The sequence below is a fragment of the Peromyscus californicus genome, unplaced genomic scaffold, assembly GCF_007827085.1.
Source record: "Peromyscus californicus insignis strain IS unplaced genomic scaffold, ASM782708v3 Scaffold_9__1_contigs__length_137607984, whole genome shotgun sequence".
NCBI lineage: Eukaryota > Metazoa > Chordata > Mammalia > Rodentia > Cricetidae > Peromyscus > Peromyscus californicus.
This window is the reverse complement of record NW_026294617.1, coordinates 38,664,916-38,689,630: the sequence shown is the minus strand read 5'-3', so window position 1 is coordinate 38,689,630 and position 24,715 is coordinate 38,664,916. Positions and strand designations below refer to the sequence as shown.

The 24,715-nt window shown below is 38.7% G+C and overlaps 2 protein-coding genes across 11 annotated transcripts in view; one reads left to right on the top strand and one right to left on the bottom strand.

Moving 5' to 3' along the window:
• Med12l (mediator complex subunit 12L) overlaps positions 1 to 24,715 on the bottom strand; it is a 341,599-nt gene that overhangs the window by 40,115 nt on the left and 276,769 nt on the right. For 7 of the 9 annotated variants that reach the window (XM_052732026.1, XM_052732033.1, XM_052732030.1 and 4 more), the window contains 16 exons: positions 20,884 to 21,111; positions 20,155 to 20,296; positions 18,700 to 18,820; positions 18,249 to 18,350; positions 17,467 to 17,580; positions 13,828 to 14,027; positions 10,851 to 11,039; positions 10,239 to 10,313; positions 9,936 to 10,126; positions 8,953 to 9,114; positions 7,029 to 7,140; positions 4,940 to 5,029; positions 3,853 to 3,962; positions 3,515 to 3,650; positions 2,567 to 2,728; positions 421 to 783 (listed from right to left, as the gene is read on the bottom strand). In XM_052732026.1, coding sequence (XP_052587986.1) covers positions 421 to 783; positions 2,567 to 2,728; positions 3,515 to 3,650; positions 3,853 to 3,962; positions 4,940 to 5,029; positions 7,029 to 7,140; positions 8,953 to 9,114; positions 9,936 to 10,126; positions 10,239 to 10,313; positions 10,851 to 11,039; positions 13,828 to 14,027; positions 17,467 to 17,580; positions 18,249 to 18,350; positions 18,700 to 18,820; positions 20,155 to 20,296; positions 20,884 to 21,111 — 2,497 coding nt within the window. The remainder of the gene's footprint in view (positions 1 to 420; positions 784 to 2,566; positions 2,729 to 3,514; positions 3,651 to 3,852; positions 3,963 to 4,939; positions 5,030 to 7,028; positions 7,141 to 8,952; positions 9,115 to 9,935; positions 10,127 to 10,238; positions 10,314 to 10,850; positions 11,040 to 13,827; positions 14,028 to 17,466; positions 17,581 to 18,248; positions 18,351 to 18,699; positions 18,821 to 20,154; positions 20,297 to 20,883; positions 21,112 to 24,715) is intronic. The other 2 variants (XM_052732028.1, XM_052732027.1) reach the window with 2 other exon arrangements.
• P2ry12 (purinergic receptor P2Y12) overlaps positions 2,929 to 24,715 on the top strand; it is a 44,544-nt gene continuing 22,757 nt past the window's right edge. The window contains exons 1-2 of one of the 2 annotated variants that reach the window (XM_052732039.1): positions 2,929 to 3,086; positions 16,569 to 16,628. The gene's annotated coding sequence lies outside the window, so the exon portion shown is untranslated. The remainder of the gene's footprint in view (positions 3,087 to 16,568; positions 16,629 to 24,715) is intronic. The other variant, XM_052732036.1, reaches the window with a different exon arrangement.

Here is a 24,715-nt window from a genome sequence, read left to right as displayed (position 1 = left end):
AGTGGAAGGAACTTTTTAATGTTACTTCACTGCAAATATCAATCACTCAAATAAGATATTTAAGTACACCTTTCATATTAATAAAAAGTGTTTAAGATGGTGTAATCATATACCCCTGAAAAATTAAAGTTTTAAACCCAGGGAAATTCCGAGGCTTAGTTACTCAGTATTATCCACTCCTGGAGTCTAAGGTTAAATAGTTATTACGTGTTGAGAATGGAAAATCAAAAGCTTTAAATCTGTCATCCATGAGAAATCATGGTGTGCCATTTCATTTATTAGCACAGAAACTTGTTAGGAAATGCTACATAAGAAAGCTGATACCACTCTTGGCAAGGTTTCTAGGAGTACAGTTTGGCCATGGGTAGATCCCATCCTAGCTGCTAATGAGCCAAACTCCTCCTTCCATCCCCCACTCACATCAACGCGGGAGCTTGATTTTGTCTTACGCTTCCTTCCCTTTGTCTTCTTTTCTTCGTCAGCTGTGGTTTTTCCTTGATCTGACAGTTCAGCTGATTTCCTTTCTGGTTCCTGAGAAACTGGAGATGTGGGCTCTTCCTCTTCCTCCTCAGGAGGTAGGGGCAGTGGCTCAAGGTAGTAGCTTCGGGGCTTAGGCATGGTATGTGTGTGGTACAGCAGGAAGTGGTGCTGTTCCTCATACTTTACCACCTTCCGGTCCACACGGACAGTGCCGAACCAGGCCCAGGACAGAGGAGCCGGGTTCTTCTGACCCTCAAACAGGTCCCATGGGGACACCTTCTGCTTTGTAGAGACCTGGAGACCCTGTGGGAAAAGATCGTTCTGTGACAGCACACTCTGGCCTATTCCCAACGCACAGGGCAAGCCTATAAGCATGTGGTTGCAATGGACTTAGGGAGCTCAGCAGATAGAAATACTCAGTTAAGTCAGGCAACCTGCAGTCCAGAACTTTAAGAGTTCAGTTCTCTAGTTCTGTGTACCACCTGACACTCCCTCAAGACATCTCAAGGTAATCTAGACTATTTTACTATAAAACAACATTATCATTCAGTTTGTTCTAGGAAATATAATTTCTCAAGAATCCTGTAAAGAAGTTGGCCTTATGATACAAGATTATAGCCAGTTACTCATCTCAGGAACCTATTCAGTATTTTTGAGATGATAACAAAATGTAAAAGTCTGCCTCTATTTGGGCTCATATTCACTTCAATTCAACCTACATGGACTTGATTTAGTATGTGGACCTCTCATGTACCCAACATGGCATTCTCTGAACAAAATGTTGTGAGAGAACTTAATTACAGAAACAGGTACAACACCAATCAAATCTTTTTCTTTCTTAACTTTCTTTGTATTTATTCTTGGTGTCTTTCACCAAATCAAGTCTTTCAATCCCAACTTATCTTTACTGAAACACAGAACGCTTTTATTTGTAACATTAATTGGTGACGTTGTTGGTAACTTCTCCTGTATACCAATTCAAAGACATTTCTCCTAAAATATGGCCAAGGTACCTTCCTCTCACCCCCGATGTGAACATACCCGTTCTTGCCTGTGCTTCCTCTGTAGGAGAGGCTTCTTCTAACACCACTAGAAAAGTCACCACTCCCTGCCGTCTATCATGTGATGAAAGCATTTTCCTGAGTAGAGCTCAAATCTAAATGGATCCTGGATGCCTACTGCTAGAAAGCCCAGGTCACCTTGCCTGTGAACTAGGGGCCTTTTCCCTTTCCATGAGCACACTGCTATGGTATTTAGGCACCTCTGAATTCTGATGGCACTGCTTTCCCCTCTGAGTCACCTTTCCTGACTTGATTTAAACTTTCCCTGTCTGTTCTGTTCTTTTCTGTGTAAGTCTTAATCCTTCAAAATGGTCTGTGTGTCAACTACCATGAGAACCTTGCTATGACTACCTCTCCCTTTTCTGGCTGAAATTTTCCTCCTCAGTGCCTCCTAATCCACTCTGGACCATTACCCACAAATCCCATTACATTTGAACATGCATCTACTTCCCAGTAAGGGAAGGGATTCTCCCCACCATCTATCTCTGATACTGCAGAGTGACAATGGTTGCTCAGTATTCTTTGAAAGAACAGCCGATCATTCTTCTGTTATTTTAAAGAACTTTCTAAAGTATCTTATATAAAATGAATGGCCATCTAACATTGCTTCATTGACAATATGTAGTATTGTAACACTTAGTAGTTTTATTTAATATAGCTTACTCAGTACTTCAAAATATTTATCAACAAAAATTTTCTTATATAAAAATACTCTGATTCCTATCCTGAAATAAAATCAGAATTGGTTTTTGCTTTTATTTTTTTTTATACTAGGCTTTTACTTAACCTCTTCAGTAGATTCCATTAATTTACTTTAGTCCAGACAAGCATTTTAAATGGAGACCTTCAAAGACATGGCTTCTTATAATGCCAATAGCTATTGTGCTTAGATGACAACAATATACCTTGAAAATTCAGAAATGAAATTAAGATGTTTTGTATATCCTCCAAGACTGTAAGCAAAGTCACTTGGCTTCTATAACTAGATATATTTATATATGAGGGAAAAAAACATTTACTCTTGCCTGTTTTTTATCGATGGAGTCAAATCCAGCAATTTTGTTTCCCTTTGTATCAATCAAAGAACCCATGGGTTCACAAGTGATGACGTCGCACGTCTGCTTGGGCAAAGGCAGCAACTGCCGGACTTTGTCAATGCTTTCAGACCGCTTGTCGCCTAGTTCTTTCTAGAAGAGAAAGAAAACAAAAAGATGGAAAAGCAAGAGAGAAGTGAGACAGAAATTCTGACTTTACAATGAATGTAAAAGTTCACAAGAAGGAAGTTCCCCAATGACACATTTCCTTTTTTTTTTTTAAAGCTAGTATGTCTTTTAACCCTCAACACAGTCGATGGAACAGCTGCAAATCAGACTGGTGAAATGTTTCATTTCTTCTATTCCAGTAGAAAATAGAGTCACACAAAGGCAGTCTTGTTATACAAGGAATATCAGAGTGCTGAAATGACAAAAATCCACTGTGTTCTTTGCAGTCACACAGCGGGAGCTGCAGCAGGACATTTTCTCGTATCCAGGGTCAGACTGTAAGGTAACCATCAGCTATTTTATTGTAAAGCCTTCAGATTTATGTATTTGCAATGTTTATTTACTGTTTATTTCAAGGACTATTAGTGGGTTATCAGATGAGTCACATTTACAAATTCAAGGCAAATGCTCACTCTTGCATTTGCATGTACAAATCTGAGCTTGGGTTTAACTAAAATCGGACAGTGGAGCTTTGGTTATATATTTGATAATGCATTTCTAAATCCCTTAAAATTTGAACATATTTTATGAATATAATATTTTAGAAAAGAATCTTTCAGATAACATACTTGTCATTTTGAAGGACTGGCAAGCCTAGGCAAGACAACAAATAACTGCATTATGTTGAATCAAATGCACATGTAAATTAATGAGTAAGAAATCAGACCAGTCCATAAATGACTTCAGAATAGAGGCTGATCACAAACTTACTTTCAGTTTCTTTACTAAATTCATGTATGCACGTTTGTTCTCTTCAGAGCCCCCAGGGGAAGCATTTGATAGGTCCGAAGCCAATGTCCCATTGATTAAAACACCCAGCATGTCAAGAACTGTTGTGAATAATTCACTGAGAGAAAAGAAAAACCCATTTTATTTTTTAAAAATAAAACCAAGATATACATAATTATCTATTCATTTCTACTCAAAGTGCTGAACTTTTAATGACATCTAAGTCAGTAAGGGCCAGAATTTATTGTCAGTATATCAAAGCTTATATCATGCATGCATATAGCAAAAAAGTATAAACTGATTAAAAAAAAAAAACATACTTGTTAGTGTGCATGTCAACAGTTCCTGAAGTAATAATCTGGAGGAGTAGGAGAGCCCAGTCAGTGGTCCCCTGGGTGCTCCGCTGCACTGTGTCAAACATTCCTCCAACCTAGCATGCAAAATACAAGAACATTTGTATCTGTTGGATAAAACACCACCCCTATTACTATATGTGCCTAAATGTTGATGTGCTAAAACAAAAGAGATGTTAAGAACTGGTTCTTGCTAAACACGTTATAGATTATCCTGTAGTCTGTCTCATTTGGCTATGTGTTTATCACTATCTTTGGTTCTTTCATTATATTATAGTCATTCAAAACTTAACAAAAAGAGTAATACTTGAGTATTACTGGCTTTCTTTTCTTATCAATCTCCCATGGTACTGAGTTTTAAACATAATTGCAGATAAGTTAAACCTAAACAGCATCAAAACTCTGTCTAATAACCTGCAATTTTGTGATATTCGATTATTATTGCATCTAAGTCTGCTATTACAATATCCCCAGATATGTTTGTTAGGTCTGCCAGCTCCTGTGCGGAGGTTAGGCTGCCAAAAACCAGACATGCTGTCACCTTGGGTAGATTTCATTTGGGGTTTGTCCAACTGGAAGAGAAAAACTCAAAGGAATATAAAATGTCTTGAGGACTTTTAGAGTTCTATAACAAACATTCTTGTGAGATTTGTCCTTTTTTTAATCAATTCATTAGACAGATTTAATCGATTCTGACAATTTAGGGCTGATGGATTTGATGGTTTTAAAATAAGATACAGTAGAGCTAACATTCATATCAAATAAGGGCTTCTTAGACCCCCCTTAGCACCGACGGAAGAGAAGGGGAGAGCTGCAGTAAGGTGTCTGTGTAGAAAAGAAAATTGGTGCTCAAAACATGACTGTCTAGAATTCAATCCAGACAGGAAGGAAAGTGACAAGGGAAACAGAAGGTTTCTGAGAAAAGGAAGTGGGTAGAGACAGAAAGGGGAAGGCTTCACTTTGCCATGCAGATTCTGCCCGCAGCAGAAGTTGAAAGCTGCTGTAATTTTCATAGAGAGAGAGAGGTGTGATGCAAACACTCCATGGTCCTTACCAGATTCAGCCGGAGTTGCAAAGCCTCGTGCATCATCTGGCGGGCTTTCGTGTCATCTTGGTATCTTTCTTCCCGCCAGTTACTTAAAATCTAAGATCAGGAACAAAAGAAGAAAAACTTTGTTATGATAATTTTTATGTATTTAAAATTAAGCTTAATAGTCACAGCTAAAACCAACTTCTTAGCTTTAAAAATTAAGAAAGATAAAATTTTATTTTTTTAATCTTCCTCTTCTTCTACACAGACAAAACCCTAGCTATTTTATGATGTATTTGCCTGGGTGGCTGAGGGAAGAGAATCTGACTTAATTCCATATATATGCATGCATGTCTACATGGATATTTGGGGGGAAATCCTTTAAAGGGCCATCAAATTAAACATTATTAATTTAGTATTCTGTAGATAAATATTGAAAAGACAGAATTCCATTTTTCATTGGTCCCAGGTTACACTTCTTAGGGACATGCTATAAATCCTAGCAAATGTTTTATTTTTGACATCTTACTGGAACTGTTACTTGCTATCTAATGAATAATCTTTCCTGATAAAGAGAATATATTATTTTCAATGCAGACCAAGATCAGTCAAATTCATAAAGTGGACTGGTTCTTCATTTCCTCAGGATTAGCTCTGTGAGGGTTTTACTAAAGAAAGGCAAACAGGTAGGCACATCCCAGAACCAGATGACGAGAGCCAATAAACAAAACTCAAGCACAAAACCCCTGCCACGCTCTAAATGAACAATAACTAATCAAAATCACCTTGAATGAGCTAAAAAGGGCTGCAGAGACAACTTGGTGGGTAAAAAGCTTATGTACAGTATGAGGACCCGAGCTGGAATTCCATTTGAAGGTGCATGGGGAAGTGACCTCTGCAATCCCAGCATCCCTAAAGCAAGATGGGAGGCAGAGACAAAAGAATCCCCAGCTGCTCACAGGCCATGGCACAGGTAGCAACAGCAAACACCAGAGATGCTGTCTCCAGGGAAGTGGAAGGACAGGACCAAGAGGAAGGGTTCTCCTCTAACTTCTACTTGTATGCTGTGGTACCCATGTCCCTGCACTTTCTCATCCCTACCTACATTCTCTCTCCTCTCCCTACCCCACACAATGTGTGAAAATCAATCACTTTACAAGTAACAACTATCAACAGCAGAGCTGAAAGTATGCTATGAAAAGACAATACTTTCCAAATTGCATATGGGACAACACCAGCTTCTGTCAAACACGGTAACAAGGCAGTCAGCTCAGCCTGCTGCAACTCCCCTGTCCCCCGCTGCTAACTGGGAAGCTGAAACTCAAAGGCTGGAAGTTCAAGGTTCACTTGGGCAACTGAGAGAGATGAAGGCCAGCTGGGCAAGAGATTTTATCTCAAAATAAGAAGCTAAAAATGGACTCAGCGGCAGAAAGCTTATCTAGCATGCATAAGGTCCTAAGTTCAACAGCAGAAATAAAGAAAGGAGGTAAAAGTGAAACAGATCTGACTACAGGGAGGACAAAGAATGATAGCAGAAGTACTTAGAGGCCGACCAGGGCCTTACTAAGGAGGCCAGGTGAACAGGGATCAGCAGGAAGGGAGGGAGCAGGTCAGACTGACATCTGAGAGGCATCCTTCCAGCACAAGCACCTAAACAGGAAGGCAGCCCCTGTCCATCAGGCTTGAGTGGAAGGGAAACGAGGTGGGAGAGACAGCACATGCTCAGTCAAGAAGGGATATTAGTTCCCACTTAACATCACAGGGAGGGATGCACGTGGCCTTGTGTCAGGATAAACCTCCTCACACCACCAACTAACACCTTTCCTCAATTCCATGCTTTCTAACTTCTTTCTGCTCCCCAGGATTCCAGGCAGGTGCCACAGAGATCAGCAAACTAGCTGGTAAGCAGTATGAGGCAGTTACTTTTATAGTCTTTATACATCCATCAACGCATAATTACTATAAAGTTGTTAGCCTTATGGGGACCATGATGCTAGGAGGAACTGGACATGGATTGTTGTTTCCTAGCACCTCATTTACAGACACGTCTGTCTGATCTTGTATTCAAAAGGAGAGTAAGGAATACCACCATTAATACCACACTGGACTTTACCTGATTGACTTGATTCTGCAGGGATGTTAGGAGGCCTTCCCGTTGTTCATCTTGCCCCTTAAGGCAGGTAAGGACCAAGGAGAGGAAAGGTTGCTGACTCAAGAGAGACATACTGCAAAGGAAGTAGTAACCATCAGAAAGAAGGGCTTGGCCAGTGCAGCCCTTCCTCTTTCGAGGAGACTCACTGCTGTTGGGAATTTACTACTAGATAGAGGACAGGATGGCAAACCACCAGAGCACACATTCCTGTACTGACAAGATTAAAAACCACTGGCAGAGTTTGTGAATGGCAATGCTCTACGGCTACAGTGGATGGGAAAATTTGCTTTATTTTAAATATGTATGACAAAGAATATAAATGTATGCACAGATTAGTAAGAAAAATCGAGAAATTCCTCCGACAAAACTCTCCTTCAGGAAGCACACATCTCTGTGAGCCTTGACTATTTTGGACACCTGTGGGTTTTTGCTGTATGTTTCTCAAAGGCCAAAAGCACAGTCTTGGTAAAGTCAGGGGTGGACACAAGGTCCGCGGCCTCCAAAAGCAAGGTTGGTGCTAGAAAGAGCTAGTGCCATCTAACATCTGACAGAGCCCACAGCCTCCACTAGAGAAGGGGCAAATTTTCATGTTCATAAAACATTTCCAATTTGAGAACAATGGAAAAACTGACTGATTGAGGGAAAAAAAATTCCAAAAGAACAGGTCCAAGCCAAACCTTTTGGCTCAGGAGCTCCATTTTATAGATGGCCAATAAAGAGCAGTTAGTTATGGCAGTAATATTAACAGGCAACAAGAATCTCTGTTTTTTTTTTTTTTTTTTTTTACTGTTTTTTTTTTTTAATTTATTTTGCAATACAATTCAGTTCTACATATCAGTCACGGATTCCCTTGTTCTCCCCCCTCCCGTCCCCCTCACCTTCCCCCCAACGCCCCCCCCCCCCCATTCCCATCTCCTCCAGGGCAAAGCCTTCCCCACAGACTGAGGTCAACCTGGTAGACTCAGTCCAGGTAGGTCTAGTACCCTCCTCCCAGGCCAAGCCAAACAATCCTGCATAGGCCCCAGGTTTCAAACAGCCAACTCATGCAATGAGCACAAGATCTGGTCCCACTGCCTGGATGCCTCCCAAACAGATCAAGCCAATCAACTGTCTCACCCATTCGGAGGGCCTGATCCAGTGTGGACCCCTCAGCCATTGGTTCATAGTTCATGTGTTTCCATTCATTTGGCTATTTGTCCCTGTGCTTTATCCAACCTTGGTCTCAACAATTCTCGCACCTACTCTGGCGATGGGATGGCCAAACACCCTAATTGTTGTGCTAGAAACCTCATCCAACTACTGAGGGATCTGGATGCAGAGATCCATGACTAGGCCCTGGGTGGATCTCTGGGAGTCCAATCAACGAGAATGAGGAGGGTTTTTATGAGCGAATCTCTGTTTTTAAATTTTTAAAAAATGAAGAACTTACGACTTTCCTATTTCAAATTCCTTGGCTGTTAAATTTATAGTGTGGATATTTATCCTCAATAAGATGATCTATTTTCAAAAGTAATTATTTGAAACCTTTTCTTGGTCATAAAATAAATGAAATAAACATTAGTTTTGGCAGTTGTTATGACTACTTTTAATCAAGAGTCCAGATCAAGATTCCTAAATTTTAAAAAATCAGTAATTATTTCAAGGTCCAGTAGGTCAGAATTAAGAGCAAGCCCATGTGTTTCAACATCCTTGAAATGATTTGGACACATAGGCAGGGATGGAAACTGGTGAACTAAACATTAGTACAAGGCCAGAGCCCTGCTTAGCCGATGATTTCCTAATCCATTCAAAGCCCAAACCCTATGGACACTGGATACAGACTGTGATGTAGGATGCTAGGCTTCCTTCAGACGCTAGCCTCGACGGGAGGCCTCTACCAGCATACCTCTTCTGCTTCTGCCTATCTCTTTCCTTCTTTGAAGAAGAACCCAGGTGCTGCCCCTTCTCCAGCTCTTCCCCAGCAGCTTTCAACACTCTTCCCTGCACGGAGGTTGGCAGCCTGGCGATGAGGGGGGCCACCAGCCACACACCCCTGCGTTCAGAGGAACTAAAATCAGAAACAGGCGTTACACCTAACAAAGCATCTGGTCTCTGCTCTCACAGTCAATCCAGAAACCCAACAGTAAACCACTGATGGGTAAGACACAGACATCTAACATTCCTCTATGTCTGTACGTTCTCTTCTTGCTAAAGACCAGACATCTGCTTACTGCTTATACATTCCACCTGCATTCATTGAGGAATAAAAGGTGATGTTCTGGGGACGTATTCTGTATACTAAACCGTTCTCAGTGACTGTCCTGGATCCTGCCTTTCTGATCTCTCGCCACCCTTCTCTCTATGGACATTACACTTTTCAGTCATGGTCACAATGTGCAATGGTATTGTGTTCAAGCCAAGGAATAATAAATCTTTACACTTTAAAACTCATGATTTATACCCTTTTACCAAAATGATATGCAAACCAATCTGTCTTTCATGATGAAAAGGATTACTTTATGATTTCATGGCCCTAACAAGTTCCATTATGAATGCAAATTACTGTATTTGTACAAAAACTGTCAATCAATAAAGACAGAGAGAGTGTTTCATATTTAATGACTGACCCAAAGACAGCGATACTATGAATCAAAATTAAGTTCGTCTGTGGCTCCAAAGTATCTGGACCTACAACAAAATACCTAAAGGGCCAAGATATCGCTTACCAACTTTCCGCCCTTGAACTTGTTGAATAACAGGAACTGTTACTTATAAGTAATTATTTTCTTCACATTTCTTCACATTTCCAGAAGCTTCATGAAACATGCATTAGGCTAATCAAGTTTACTGTGACATATGAAATACTGATGGTAGTCTATGAAGCAATACCTTAAAAATGTCTTTATTCCATTCTGTCTTGTGCTACTTGTATCAGCACTTCCAATCCCATTTGGGTTGAAGAGGCTTATGCCAGAACTGGGGGCATTATTATTTAGGTCTGCAGACTGCTGGAACACTTCTATTGTTGCCTTTGCGATGTTGTCCAGTAAGTTGTTCATTTCAGCCACAGAGCCAGAGCTCTAGAGTCAGGGAAATGAAAGAAAGCTAGTCCATCTATGTACTCCTTGATTCTCAAACATCAATGACTTTTTGCTTATTTCATTCACATGTGTGCTTTCAACATATACTCACAGGGTCCTTCAAGCACTGTTTGATCATTAACTGAAGCTCTAACCAGGATTGTCTCAATGTCCACTGCTCAAGATTCTGGAGAAAATGCAAAGGATTATAACATTAAGAACACTGAGCATATGTTACCATAGCCTTGCAGTAACTCTCATGCCCAGCAAGGGAATTAACATGGATCAATGGTTTCCAATCTCATGCCTGATGAAATAAACATTCACCACAAAATTCAAGCTTCAAAATATGTTCCTCACCCAGCCAGAAATTGGAAGTCAGATAAGCATGGCATCTCTCAGAATCCATTTACCAATTAGCCAATCTCATTCCAAAATGATTTGTTTCTTCAATAACATATTTAAGACTAATCCAGTACAACGATTATTTCTCAAATAAATATAGCACTGACTTAAAATACCAATACTTACCTGTGATTATATGTTGTTTGCTACTGACTATATCTACTGACTAGTCAACTGCAATAATTGCCACCATAAAGAAAACTGCAGAACAAGTCAGATTTAAATTCAAGAATCAGAAAGGAGAACAGCAACAATGTTGTTCTTTCTACAATCATATTGTAATGAATGACCAACAGAATCTTTGGAATGTACCACTTACCTGAAGGATGCGCTTAATGTGCTGTCTTTGCAGGTTGTCTCCTTCTGTACACTCTTTAATACCATGAGGGTAACAGATCAGCTGCAGTAATTTCTGTGCTTGCATGTTTGAAAGCACAGGGTCCAAAATAAGTTCTTTGTCTGTACATAATCGTTCTGGCTCTTTTAAGCAATGTTCTCCTACCCATTCCTAAAAACAAGCCGGCAGTTAGACAGTGATTCTACCTGCCTATGTATGATATTCTCATTTCTCAGAGCAAAATGATATAAAGCTAGTAAGAACCATCCAATGAAAACAGATTAATGGAAAAAGAAGTGGAGAAAGGTTTGCCTGCATGTATATTTTAATTCTGTTGTTGTTGTTTTGTGTGTGTGTGTTTGTTTTTAGAAAAGGTCTTGGGTATTCCAAGCTGGCCTCCAATTCACTAAGTGGCAAAGAACAACCCTGAAGTATTGATCCTTCTGCTTCTGTCCTCAGTGCTGGGATCACAGGCCTAAATTTAATGCCATGTCTTCCTGCCTACCAGGGCTCCCTGCATGCTTGCCAAATATGCTATCAAATAAGCTACATTGCCAGCTAAGGGGAAAAGTTTCAAAAGAAAACTCTACCATGCTGACATCTTAAAAATGCAAAGTGGGAGGGACTTTGATTAAAGCAAAAACATTTAAACATATGGGAGAGGGAGCTAAGCTTTGGTGTGCTTTTGTAAAATGAGGACTTACTCTAAGGTACTATATTGCAGCAAGGTATTTTTTTTCTGTTGCTGTTTTTCTTCAGTATATAATGACAATGACTTCATGTTACACATGCTTTCCATCATTCTATGGGATATATTCTGCTAAACAGGCAGAACATGGTATATAACTATTTAGAAGGTTATTTTCTTGACACTGGCATCCTTCCTTTTCCATTTCTTCCTTTATTAAATGGCATAAGAAAATGTCAGCATCAGAGCTCAATTTGAACCCCCATCTGTCTCAAATGAAGTATCTTTTACTAATGTATCAGTTGTTCAGTACAAATCGCTCACTAAAATCACCTGGGAGTTATATAATTCTATGCTCCGTGTTAGCAGCATTAAATCACACTCAGGCAAAAGTACCCAGATATCAGTGTGCTGTTTTTCTAGGTATCAAATTATTTATTTACTGACTCACTGATTTATGTTTTGGAGGATGAGGTGGGGGTAGAGGGTGCTACTGGCATTGTAGGGTAGCCCAGAAACCTCCCATGGGATGTGGATCATACCTTCTTGGGACACTAAACCTGGCCAGCACCACCTGGCTCTAGGCATCCAGGCATCCAGTCCAGTGATGCCACTGTGTGCTCACAGTTGGGACGTAGCACAGGACTGCCATCAATAACTGTGGAGCTACTTAAATTCACCACAGTAAAAAAAATAAAATCTAAGCAAGCATACATCTAATATAGATTAGAAAATATGTAATGTCGGCACTTTTTAAAATACAAGATTTTTGAAAGTATGGAAAGATAATCAGAAAATTCTGAAGCTAGTCACTTGAGCAGAGCCAGACAGGAAGAAGGTGTTGGGCAGGGGATAGATTGATGTGTATGCTTTTGTCCAAGCTTTGGCTTTTGGATGTATGTTATGATAAAGACATCACTTGGGACAAAAACCCCAAACCAAAGGCAAAAAAAAAGCAAATAAAAGAGATTCTAATTTTAAGAAAGAACATGTCCACTCTAAGTGAGACAGCAAAAATATTTTCCTTTCTTCTTCTCTTTCTGTTTTTTCCAAATAATGTTTGAATGCATTATCTAAACCCTTCAGGAAAATGAAACAGAAAATCAATCTTCAGCTTTCCCAGCAGGCTTTTTCCTAGAGGTATATGTGTGACAACTTGAAACTACCTTAGGTGTTGTATGGGGAACAAGGCTGTTATCTTGCAAAAATATAATACTAATATGAAATGGGAGAATATAAAATACAACTTTAAAGAATTAGAGCTAGAAGAATCATCATGAATTCAGTTACTTACACACACACACACACACACACACACACACACACACACACACGAGAGAGAGAGACAGAGAGACAGAGAGACAGAGAGAGACAGAGACAGAAACAGAGACAAAGAGACAGAGACAGAGAGAGAGCGCTCTGCTGGGAGAGTCTAGAAGCAGTGATGCCCTACAGCAATGGATATAGACAATCCATTACATTATGTGTAATTAGAAGAGTTTACCTGCAATAATACAATGTCACCTCTGAACTCCCCCTTCCAATAACCTGAAGCTAATCTCTAAAACCTTATGCAAATGTAACAGTGCTAGGATAGGTCAGAAAGTTCCCTAGAGATGAGAGGAAAATTATAGCACCAAAACTGAAGTTCTGATTTTTACTAACTTTACTTTGGTTATTACAACAAATAAAAACTTAAGTATCCAAAAGTAAAGCAGAGTAAACTATACCATGTACTTTTCAACCATTAAGAAAAAAATACAAAATGTCCAAAATTAGTGAATCTGTATAGAGGATGTACTGGAAGTCTTCATTATTACAACTCTTTAGCAAATTTGAAATGATTTCAAAATAAAGTTATAAAGAAAAAAAAAAGGGCCACCCAAATAGAATTTTTAAATATAGTGGACAGCCGGGTGGTGGTGGCGCATGCTTTTAATCCCAGCACTCGGGAGGCAGAGGCAGGCAGATCTCTGTGAGTTCGAGGCTAGCCTGGGCTACAGAGTAAGTTCCAGGACAGCCAGGACTGTTTCACAGAAAAACCCTGTCTCAAAAAACCAAAATAAATAAATAAATAAATAAATAAATAAATAAATAAATAAATAAATAAATAAATAATAAATAAGTGCGTACACACGTACGTACGTAAATAAATAAATAAATAAATAAATAAATAAATAAATAAATAAATAAATAAATAAATAGCAGACAGTTGCCTCTCAAAGAACAGTTACAAAGTCAGAGTAGAAGCCATTTGAAATCAAAGAATACCTGTTGGCAGATAGTCCTCAGTACATATCTAGCATATTCTCTCAGATTGGCAGTTTCTATAGAAATACTTTTCCCATAGGCTTTTGAATTCTGCGAGGTGGCCCAGGCATCTTCAGCATTCCCATCGCGTCTTAAACCCCTCATGCTGAACTCATCATTCTTTAAAGTGTTGACATTGTTACTGCCAATTTTGGCATCTCCTAAATAACAGAATCACAAAAGCAAAATCACAGAAGTTTAGAATATTGCATAAAATATGTAATGGGCAAATTAGGATGGGTTTCAGGGATTCAAAGATGTGAATGGTATTACTCTTGCATAGCCAGTTGTCCAGCAACACAAAGAATGGATCAAGAGATACATGAAAGAAAACAAAACAACTGGACATGGAGAAAAGTAAAACTCAAGAATCATTCCTTCTTTTGGTTTATAGATTTAATATTCTATTGCTAGCCTTGGAAAGGACATTATGAATGATTATTTAATAGTCAAAGCACACTGATTTCACCAAAGCTTCAAGTTTATCTGAGTTATAGACAAGGAAGAAAATGGGTTACTCACCCTTCTAGGAGTCCCTTTTCCATTTCTTCTCTTATAATGACTTATTTTCTATCCATAGGTCAAGAGAAAAGTTTTGCCTTAGCCCACCTTACTATCAACTTCTTGACAAGAGAGATTTATTTCCCTGGGGATGGAAAAGGGCAATGCATACTAAGGAGGCTCTGGAAAGCAGAGCTCTCTGCACATAGCCTGTGTCTTCCACCTTCCTCTCTATAGCATCCAGCTCAGATCTTACCTGACCAATCTCTAATACACTGAGTAAGATGAAGCTAAGGAAGGTTATTTGACCACTAACAAAATTCTGGGAGAAAAACAAAAAACAAAACACTAAACAGAGTATACTTGGATAAAATAAGAAATTTCTAGCCATAGAAGAAAAGAAAATTAAGTGAGAGAGATAATTTGATAGTGAGATTGCCAGACAGCAGCAAAGCCTTCAAACTTTGCCTGCTTACCTACAGAAATCAAAAGAAGCTCTGAGAAGACAACTGTCAAACCAGCAGCTGAGTTTAGGGGAGGCCTTTACTATATGCAGTAGGGGAGCAAAAGCAAGACCATGTCAGTGCAAAAAACAAACAGCACCAACCACCACTTTTAACACACAAGGTCAACCCACAAAAGATTTTGATTCTGTTGAAAAAACAAACACAAACCATAACTCTTTTCTGGGGAATAAAGATAGCCAGAATGTTATAATTAATATCTACTTTCAAAATTCTTAGAAACAGATGAGGGGCTGAGGCTATCATTCAATGGCAGAGTCCCGCCTCTCATGCATGAGACCTTAGGCTCTATCCCCAGCACTGTTGCCGCCACACAATGACAAAGCAGAAAAAACACAGACAGAAAAATAAACAATATATTTCAATTTACCAGTATATTATCATCTATTCATCATATATTTTAAAATGTAAAAACTGATGGCTTTACCCAAGGGAGTTTATTTAATTCAACAGAGCTTTTCAAAATTAGCAGAAGTATGGATTCTCTACTCTTGGATGATATAAACAGCTATGTCTATCTCAAGTTAAACTACTATGTAAATTAGGAACAAACTTCACTATAATAGTCCTATTTTCCTGCCCTAATATATATTTTGGTAGATAGAAATTAGAAGAAAATTGGTTAATACCAATAAAGTAGATAAAACTTCTCTGCAAGAGCAAAAACAAGCACATTTCTCAGACCCATTTGTTCATCTCCATTTCCTTGGATATTAGGAGGACTGAAGCCTGCATGATTGCTAGAACCTTCTGCAAACTGTATAGACAACAAACAAACTATTCTATATGAATCTTCTAAGGCTTCACTGACATTTAACTGTGATGATCATAATTTCCTCAGACCAAGAACCTCCCACATTATTTGAATATCTAAAAAACCTGGCAGTCTTACTGGGGTTAGTCCAGTTCTACAAACAAAGGCCCACTGTCTAGATGAGATTCATCATTGTGTACACCACTGAAACATGTTACTATGCATTCGTACTTCCAACTTAGGTTTATTGAAAATCTATTTTTTATTTTCTCTGATGAGACTTAGAAATAGCCCAGGAGAAATCCAGTTCCTGCCTTCATGACCCTCACAATTATTAGTCAGTAAAGTTCACCAGTTCTCCTTCCCTTCAGAAATCAGAGTAGAGAAATCATACTGGCTGAAATCAGTACTTAGCATGGACTACATAGTCCTATAAGATCCTAAGCTTAGGAAGGAGGCTGGAACCAACATGGTAGTACTACCTTTTGTTTTGCTACAAAATTTTTGACAATTTCAGATAAGTATGATTGCTTTTAATTTAAATTTTTTTCACACCATATATTTTGATCACATTTTCCTTTTCCCCAAACACTTCCCAGATCCTCCCCATTTCCATACACTTCCGACTTAATGTTCTTTTCCTTGATCTCTTTCTCTCTCTCTCAAAAAAGCTCCAAAACAAAAAAAATGAGATAAAAATAAAAACAAAATCATAAGACAAAATAAATATAGCAAAACAAAAAAAAAGCACACAATTAAAAGCAACTTCTACTTTGTGTTGGCCAACCTTTCCTGGACATAGTGCCTATCTTGGAGTCTGGTTGATATATCTAGTAACACTCTATTGAAGAAAACAAAAAAAATGTAATATATATATATATATATATATATATATATATATACTTTTTAACTGCTTTTAATAGGCTTTTATGAAGACTATGCTATTACTCTTTGCCATCCACAAATAAAATCTATGAAGCAAGGTAAGATTATATTATTTGTGTTATTTAAGGCTCATATAAACTGATATCTGTCCACTCAGTAATTCTGTTTAAATCAAAGTGAACAACTTTAGAACATGAAGTGGCTTGGTTGGTTAAGGCCAAAATGAGGTACCCAAAGTTAAAAGTAGACAATATTTGAGATCCCCTCATCATTCAAATCTAAAAATATCCTGAGGTGTCCCATTGCCCATGAATAGAAGACAGTACGATTACTCTAGCAAGTGCACAAATAACAGTGTAAAGGCTTCTTGGGAATCATTAATTAGATCTAAGGCTCGTGAACCTCCTATGATCATGAGCAATCCAAGCATCATTGTGGTCCCCCCTGCTTCATGAAAAGCATACAGTAGGATGATAAGAACTTGTTCAGACTCACAAAAGCGTTGGAAGCACTACAGCAAAACCTAGATTTTCTGATGTTCTTCACTTGGAATATAATCTGTCTGAAATTTAAACCTTTTACTAAAAATACTATTATTCCTGCCTATCATAAAGAATGGTTTCTCTCGGTAAATGAAGGCGAAGCAACCCTATGGGTCTGAGGCCCTGATTTACATCAGAATGAAGTATCATGCAATTAAAACCGAACACAAAGTACTTATATTTCAGTTCTCCCAGGGTCACCTTAGCTAAGGACAAAATCCTTGAAGCTCCCATTACTTAGACTTAGGCAAAGCCAACCATTTTTTTCCAGAACAAACAAACAAAAAAAACCCTAGGTTTCCAATGACATTACATAGATTTCACTGTGAATATAAATTATTTTGCCTCTACTTCTGGTAATTAACCAAGAGGCTGAAGGCCAGGACAGTCTTACCAAGCATCATAATTGCCTTTAAGACAGCAAAAACGGCTCCCACTTCTATGCTGTTGTGAGCTGCAGCTAAGAGGTGTCTATCACAAGATGATCTTATTCCAGGGAAAGGTTTGCCTGTAAAAACAACAACAAACCCTTAATGGCTTCTTCACCATCATTAACCATCTTCTGTAACCATTACAGTCAGTAGGGTCTTTCATTGTTAGCGTGTGGGCACTGAATTGACATCAGTTTGCTTTAATTGATGCTCCATGGAATCACTAAGAAACACTGCCAGTATTCTTACTTAACCTTTTCTCTGTAATTATTATTAAAACAATGTTTCTGCTCCTCAGAGAGATGTAGGAAAAAGATTAGTAGGATTCCCACACAGATGCATTCATTTCTATATGGAAATGATTTAGACTTCACTAATTCCCCCCTATTGCCTTAGGAAAAAGTAAATAAATGTGTTGTCATCCCTCTAAGCTGAGATGGCATGCCCAGAATCAACACAGGGTATGTAAGAGGATGAGACTTCCCACCAGCATGGTATTTCCTAAGAGCCCAGGCATTTTTATTGTTTATTAATTCCTCGTGTTTATTTCCCAATATATCCTCATCTTACATAATGAAAGGTGCTGACAGCCCTTTCAGGGGCATTATCTCAGTCCTCCATCATCTGCAGATCAAGCCCACGGAAATCAGGGAGGAAATTATAAACTGGACAGCTCTCTTGGTCACAGCGGAACCATGAGTTCCAAACAAACACGAATGCAGAGCTTTCTCTGAGGTCAGCTCACCTGTTGCTTGAGGGAAAAAGCAGGCCTGGGGAGCTCGGAAGAGATGAAGCAGGAGGCGGCATGTCATTCTTGCCCCGGGCTCTGCATCCGCATCTCCACAAGCTGGAAAGATGGGGAGATTAAAAGCAAGCCTCCTCACATACTCCACAACAAGCTTTTCAGGTTTTTTACTGCTAAAACTTCAGTAATACATTAAATCAATTCTCCTTTTAGTAAGGTCATTCGCTACACCTTTCCAAAAAACCTTCATGCTGCCTTGAACCAAGTATAAAGCAATAGCAGATTCCTGTTCCAGAATTCAATGTTACTCTGCATAAAACAGCTACTTCAGTTATACTATCCCCACCAGGTACCATGCCACCCCAGAAGATGGTCCTTTCCCTATGCTTAAATGGTCATACATGACTACCAACCAGCAACCAATAACAAATGCAGCTCTGGGCCAGCTTACCTGCCGCTAGAAGAGAGGGGAGTGCGACATGTTGCACGACGTCCTCCAGGGAGAAACACTGTCGTGCTATCAGGATAGCAATGAAAGTAGCTAATGAATCATGGAATGAAAGGTCACTCACCTTCAAGAAAAACATTGACAGGTTTTAATACCCAACACCCTTTAATACGGTATCAGAGACCACTACCTAAGAGAATACTGGCAACACAGTAAGATCGCAAATCTCAGTAAGAACCAACAGAGGGAAATTACTTCGATTATTGTCTCTTGGGCCTATTTCTATGATCATAAGACAAAGAAAGTTCACTCATAACCCAATGTTCTAGGCAGATGTTGACCTTTAATTCATTTGCACGCAACTGAGAAAATGCAACAGAAGAGCAAAATCAAGAAGCTACTAAAAGATGTGTCATAATTGGAAGTTGCCAATGGAATACAGTATGTCATTTATGGGTAAGGCAGAAAGCAGGAGATTCCCCTAGTGGGAAAACATGACCATAATACTTGAACATTCTTTCCTGTTACAACTAATGCATTTTTTTATGTGAGAGAATTCATTTAAAAAGAACTCTGAAAGCTTTCAACAGGATGTTAAATTTAAAGAGAAAGAGGAGAGAAAGGGGGAGAACAATTAATTCTGCCACAGTGAAATCTCTACATTCCAGATTTCACAAGGCATCGGAAGATAATGCTAAGGGAACCCAACTACCACAATGGCAAGCTTCCAAAGGATTGGTAGTAGGTGCAGCAAGTCACAAAAATAGATTTAAGAAAAATTTAGGTCTTCGTTGGTGTGGAAAAGCAGCCTATCACATTGTATGTTGTATAAATAATATCTTAATCCACAGAATGAAGATAAGGAGGCAGGACTGTCCATTCTGTCCCAAAACACCAGATACAGGAAATGAACCTCAGTTTCTCACCTGTCAAGTTTCTTTAACAACATACACAAATCCCTGACAAAGATCACTAATGGTAAAAGCAAAAATGGATTAAAAAAATCCAGATAAATGTTTAAGACATATACATCATGGGTGCAACATGGAACACCAGGAAGTTATGTACATGATTTGGACAATCTCTCCATCACTCTATAGACATATTCTGAGAAACACTGAGTATCCTTTGAGTCTACATATGGCTTTCCTTATGCAAAATAAAAACATCTATATTCTTTACTATGTACTGGTTCTCTTCATGAATGAAATGCTTTATGTCCTGTTCTGAGGAATCCAAGCTGGAGAAGAACGAAAGAGCTCTGAGACCACTCACACATAAAACCTTAGCCGCTAGAACATGTTGGAATTTCTTCTATTTATTTTGATTTTTTAATTTATTTAATGCATGATCATGACACAGAAAAAGATTTTGCTATGTTACCATTTAATTAATTAAGTAGTAAAAAAAGATTAGCTAAATTTTAAATTTTGTTTTTTAAATACAGAGAAAACTTACATCTACAGTGCAGAGTACATCATTAAATCCCCACACATGATTTGAAGAACAACAAAGAGCCTTCAGAACCCCCAGCCACTCGGAACTAAGAACTGTACAGCAAGCAGTTAACTCAGAGGAGAAATTGGCTATGTCATTTATCCTAGAAAAGAGAAAGAAAATAGCAGAAAGTGATTTGGTACAAATGAGGAATGATTCTAGGTGACTGCTTTATTAAATACATGTTTCATTATCATTAAGCATCACTTAGATTTAAGGATATAATTAATACTACTTGTCAAGTAACATTTGATTAGCATACTGAATTAGCATACTTAGGTTATATGAATAAATTTGATCTACACTTTTACATTTTATAAGAATCAAAAATTAAGGACACTGAGCTGGGTATATATCGTGTGCAAGATCCTGGGTTCAATTCCTAGTACCACCAAGATAAATAGTTAAAGATATTATGTAAAGTAAGTAGGCCCAAGTATAGTTTATATCAAAATACAGTATTCTTTTCAAAATTGTATATGGTTTCCAAAATGAATCACAACTAAAAAATACCCCTTGCCAAACCAAGAATCTAAAATTCACTGTTTCTTGGGTTAAGAAAATTAATAAGATATAGCAGGGGAAGAATCAGCAATCAAAGAAAAGCAAATGTGAGCTCAGGCAACTACTAAAGAAACACCAGATTAACTTCTCTTTGATTACGGATGCACTCAGGGCCAAGAAACTCACCGGCCGGCGTCCTGGTGTCCCATGCACACATTCATGAGCGTGTTGCAGACAAAGCTGTACCGATTGGCAGCATTGTCACTGAGGATCTTGCCCAGCATTGAGTAGTTGATGCTTCTTGCTGAGGGATTCTCAATAAAATCCATCATAAAGTCTGGATCCCAGCGTAAGTTGGAATTTGCAGGCATTACGTTATTATATATGGTCTGCTTTACTTTTGAACAGGCACTACTAAGGATAGAGAAAAATAGTTACAAAAGGGAAAAACAAAAGAACAAAACAACCAGGAAAATCACTTCACTTAAGGACATGTTAAGTGGCAACAATCTAAGACTTTCCTAGACAATCAACATCCTACTATTATTAATTTCAAATTCTCTGTAAACCAGCATAGGGTACAATATCTAGGATACAGTAATTGCTCAATGAAGAATTTTTTAATTTATATATGGAAACAAAATGAGGTATTTAGTTACTAAGCTGAATTATTTTCTAAATCTTTTCTGCATGTACATACTCTAAAAACATCAATGTATTTACTAAGCCATCTAACACCTGTCGCTCTCTTAAGAGCAGTTATAAAGTGCTATAACTTAAGAATAAAAATGGATCCAATTGCACACCAGGAAAAATTCAATGTTTTAATACTAACTGTAAACCCCAGACCCTATTCTTTTGCGTATAGTATGCCCAGTGGCAGCTCCTGTGCCAAACCTACTGTGGGCATTGGGTCACAGCTGTGTCAAGTTGAACCCCCTGCATTGACAGAGCTCACATTCTCCATATAGATAATATAGTCAATAGTATGAAGAAACTGTTACAGCAAAAAAGTGTAGAACATGTTTCTCAGTAACAGGAAAAAAAAAACATAAATAGCTGAGCATAGCATTATACACCTATAATCCCAGCACTTGAAAAAGAAGAGGGCTCTAAGTTCTAGGCCCGTTGGGGCTGTATCCTGTATTTCTTGTCATTCTGTGAAACAAGTAAACGTTTTAAGAGCCTGCTCTATCAACTGAGAATTTACAGTGTGTTACATCTAAATAGATATGGAATACTAGAAATAAAAGAGAATTAGAATGTATTCTCCATCACTTCTTTGTAGACAAAAGATGATGTAATCCCACAGTTTTCATATGGAATGTTTTCATTCCATATGAGCTCACACCTATTCATACTCTCTGGCTGTGAACCGGAAATCCACAAGCAGCATCCCTTTCCTACTCAAGAGCTCTGCTATGTAGTAGGGATTTTTGGGGGGATCGAATTTCTGGCAGATGAAACTTGTTATTAGGGCAACACATAGATCTACCAAATCTTAGAAGCCCAGACAACTCTGCTTTAGCTTCTCAATTCCCACCCCACTTTGCCCTCAAATCCCGACTTCTCTGGAGTGTCTCTCCGGCTGGACATCTGAACTTCTCTAAACTCTGTACCTTTCCTTTCTAGACTTGTTATCTCCTTTATCACACTCTCCAAGAGGCGCTTCTATGTGTTAAGAGTATGCTGGCTACCATTAAGACTATTCTCTCATTCCTCCCACTCTCTGCTGCCTACACACTGGGAATGAAGCCAAAAACTCAGGCATGTTCCTTCTGTAACTGCATGTCTCAGAAGAACCTGATAGAGTAATGAAAGCAACGATTGCCTTGAGGTCAGAAAACCTGTTCTAAGTCCAGGCTTCATCATATGTCAAACATGACCAGGAACAATATTTGTGGGTAAGGAAACTCACTTCTGCTTCCTGGGGTTCTGACAATTCAAAACCTCAATGGAAAAACCAGCACATTGCTTGGCACACAGGAGTTTGAGCAGCCGTATAAATGATTAGTGTTATGCTTCCCCCAAATCTCTTCCCTACACAACTTTATGGTGTTTTAGGTAAAATTATTAAAACTTTTATTACTACTATATTAACAGAAATCTCCCTTCACATTTAGCTTCTTTTTAAATGTTTTTCCTAACCTCCAAGCAGAGCTCTGACTACATAATATCCCGAGAAAGCTGCCTTCTTTTCCTGTTTCTTTTTGAGGACAGTGCAAACATTATCTGTGATGCCTACCCTGCTCATGTTAGGAGCACCTTAGCCCACTGCTAGACTTCTAAATATAAATCCAGAGCAGTAGGGGCTGGCCACCATTAAAACCAGGGCTGTTGCAAAAAGCCCATCTTCAATAAGAATAGTCTTTGAGAAATATTAACTGAAAATTCAAAATGCAGTAATAGAAGATAATAAAGTATTTTTCTTGTTATACCATTCTCATGAAAAAAGTTTCCTGAGACTCGTTCAGATATTTTTACAAAGGTTACATTTTCCATAGTTTCCTTTATTAACACTACTAATCTTTCATTCAACAGCAGTGCAATTGTGCAATGGTAATACAGACAAATTGTTCTTGTGTCAAAATACAGTAATGCCTACTAAGAAGTTATGCAATCTTCAAAATAATAAAAGAGTGAACAATATAAGTTCTCTGGAGATTTGCATCCCAGAGAGGAGACAAACCATAAGTAAATACGCAATGTAGGGGGGAGGAGCAGCCGATACTGAGGTTTCTAGAATGAGGGACTGAGAATGGGTTGTCATTTAAAACAAGGCTGTTGGAGAGCAAGGCTGCAGATGGTGTGTAACGGTGCACATGCACCAAACTGGGCCGAGCACCACAAGCAAGAGAAGAGCAGCAGCAAGCAGAAAGTGCTCTGGGTGTGAGGACCAGAAGGGAGCTTTCTGGGGACAGAGGAGAACACACTGAAGGAGAGGGAGAAGGCAGTGAAGCCAGTGAGGAGGACTCTGCAAGTTGGTCCAAGGAAGAGATGCCTGTGATGGAAGGGATGGGGAAACTGAAGAGTGGTCAAACGCAATACATACATGAAAGATAGAGCTCACGGTATTTATGAGCAAAGTGAACATCAGGCAAGGAAGAGCCGAGAAAACCATAACTCACATGTTTTCCATATTTCTTCTGGCATCCTAACACCCTCTGCCACATTATTACCTTCTCCGACAATTAATAATCTAAAATTCCTCAACAGGCACTTAATATCTAACACCTTTGCTGCCTATGGAAGCAACAAATGCTAAGCAATGGGTGAAAGGAATTGGGGATCCTACTTAATAGACAGTCAAGAAAGTAGGGACACAAATGAAGAGGCAAGCATGCAAAGACCTCTGAAAGAATGTTCCATGTGAGGTCAAAGCAAAGGGAAGATACAAACCGTTTCTACTCAAGAAACTGTAGCCACAGTTACACAAACAGCAATGGGTTCTAGGACAAGTCTCTAACTACTGCAAAAAAATTAATTCACTATGAAAGCTGAATCAGAGTTCTGAGAGGATAAAAGTATAAAGTTTATAAAGCTAAAAGCTTTTGGGACTCCTTTAAAAAAATGTTCCTAAAGCAACACAATTGATAGGAGTAAAATTCTTGGCAGGATAATGGTTGCAGTCTAAGGACATAATGACCAAACTGCAGATTTAACAGCATCCTCTCATGATCCACACAGGTGCATCTCTGTCATGTCCCAAACATCAATATTTATCAAACTGTAACTGAGTTGAATAAAACAGGTGAGGCAAATAATTGCTTTTAATTCATGTTGATTGGATGATATTTAGAGAAGTGCTGGCCTTTCATTAGAAGATCATCCACAGCTGAAGAAGTGATTTGCTAAAGAGTAAACTAGTTTTAAAGGGAGAAAATAAATTTCAAAACACTGGTCTGAGAAGTGGTAGAAGATGAAGGGTACAGAGCCTTAATCAATCCCTAGGAAGTGGGAAGACTTTGCTACTTTATAATGCACAAAGAATACTAAAGCGGAAAGTAGCCTGGGAAGT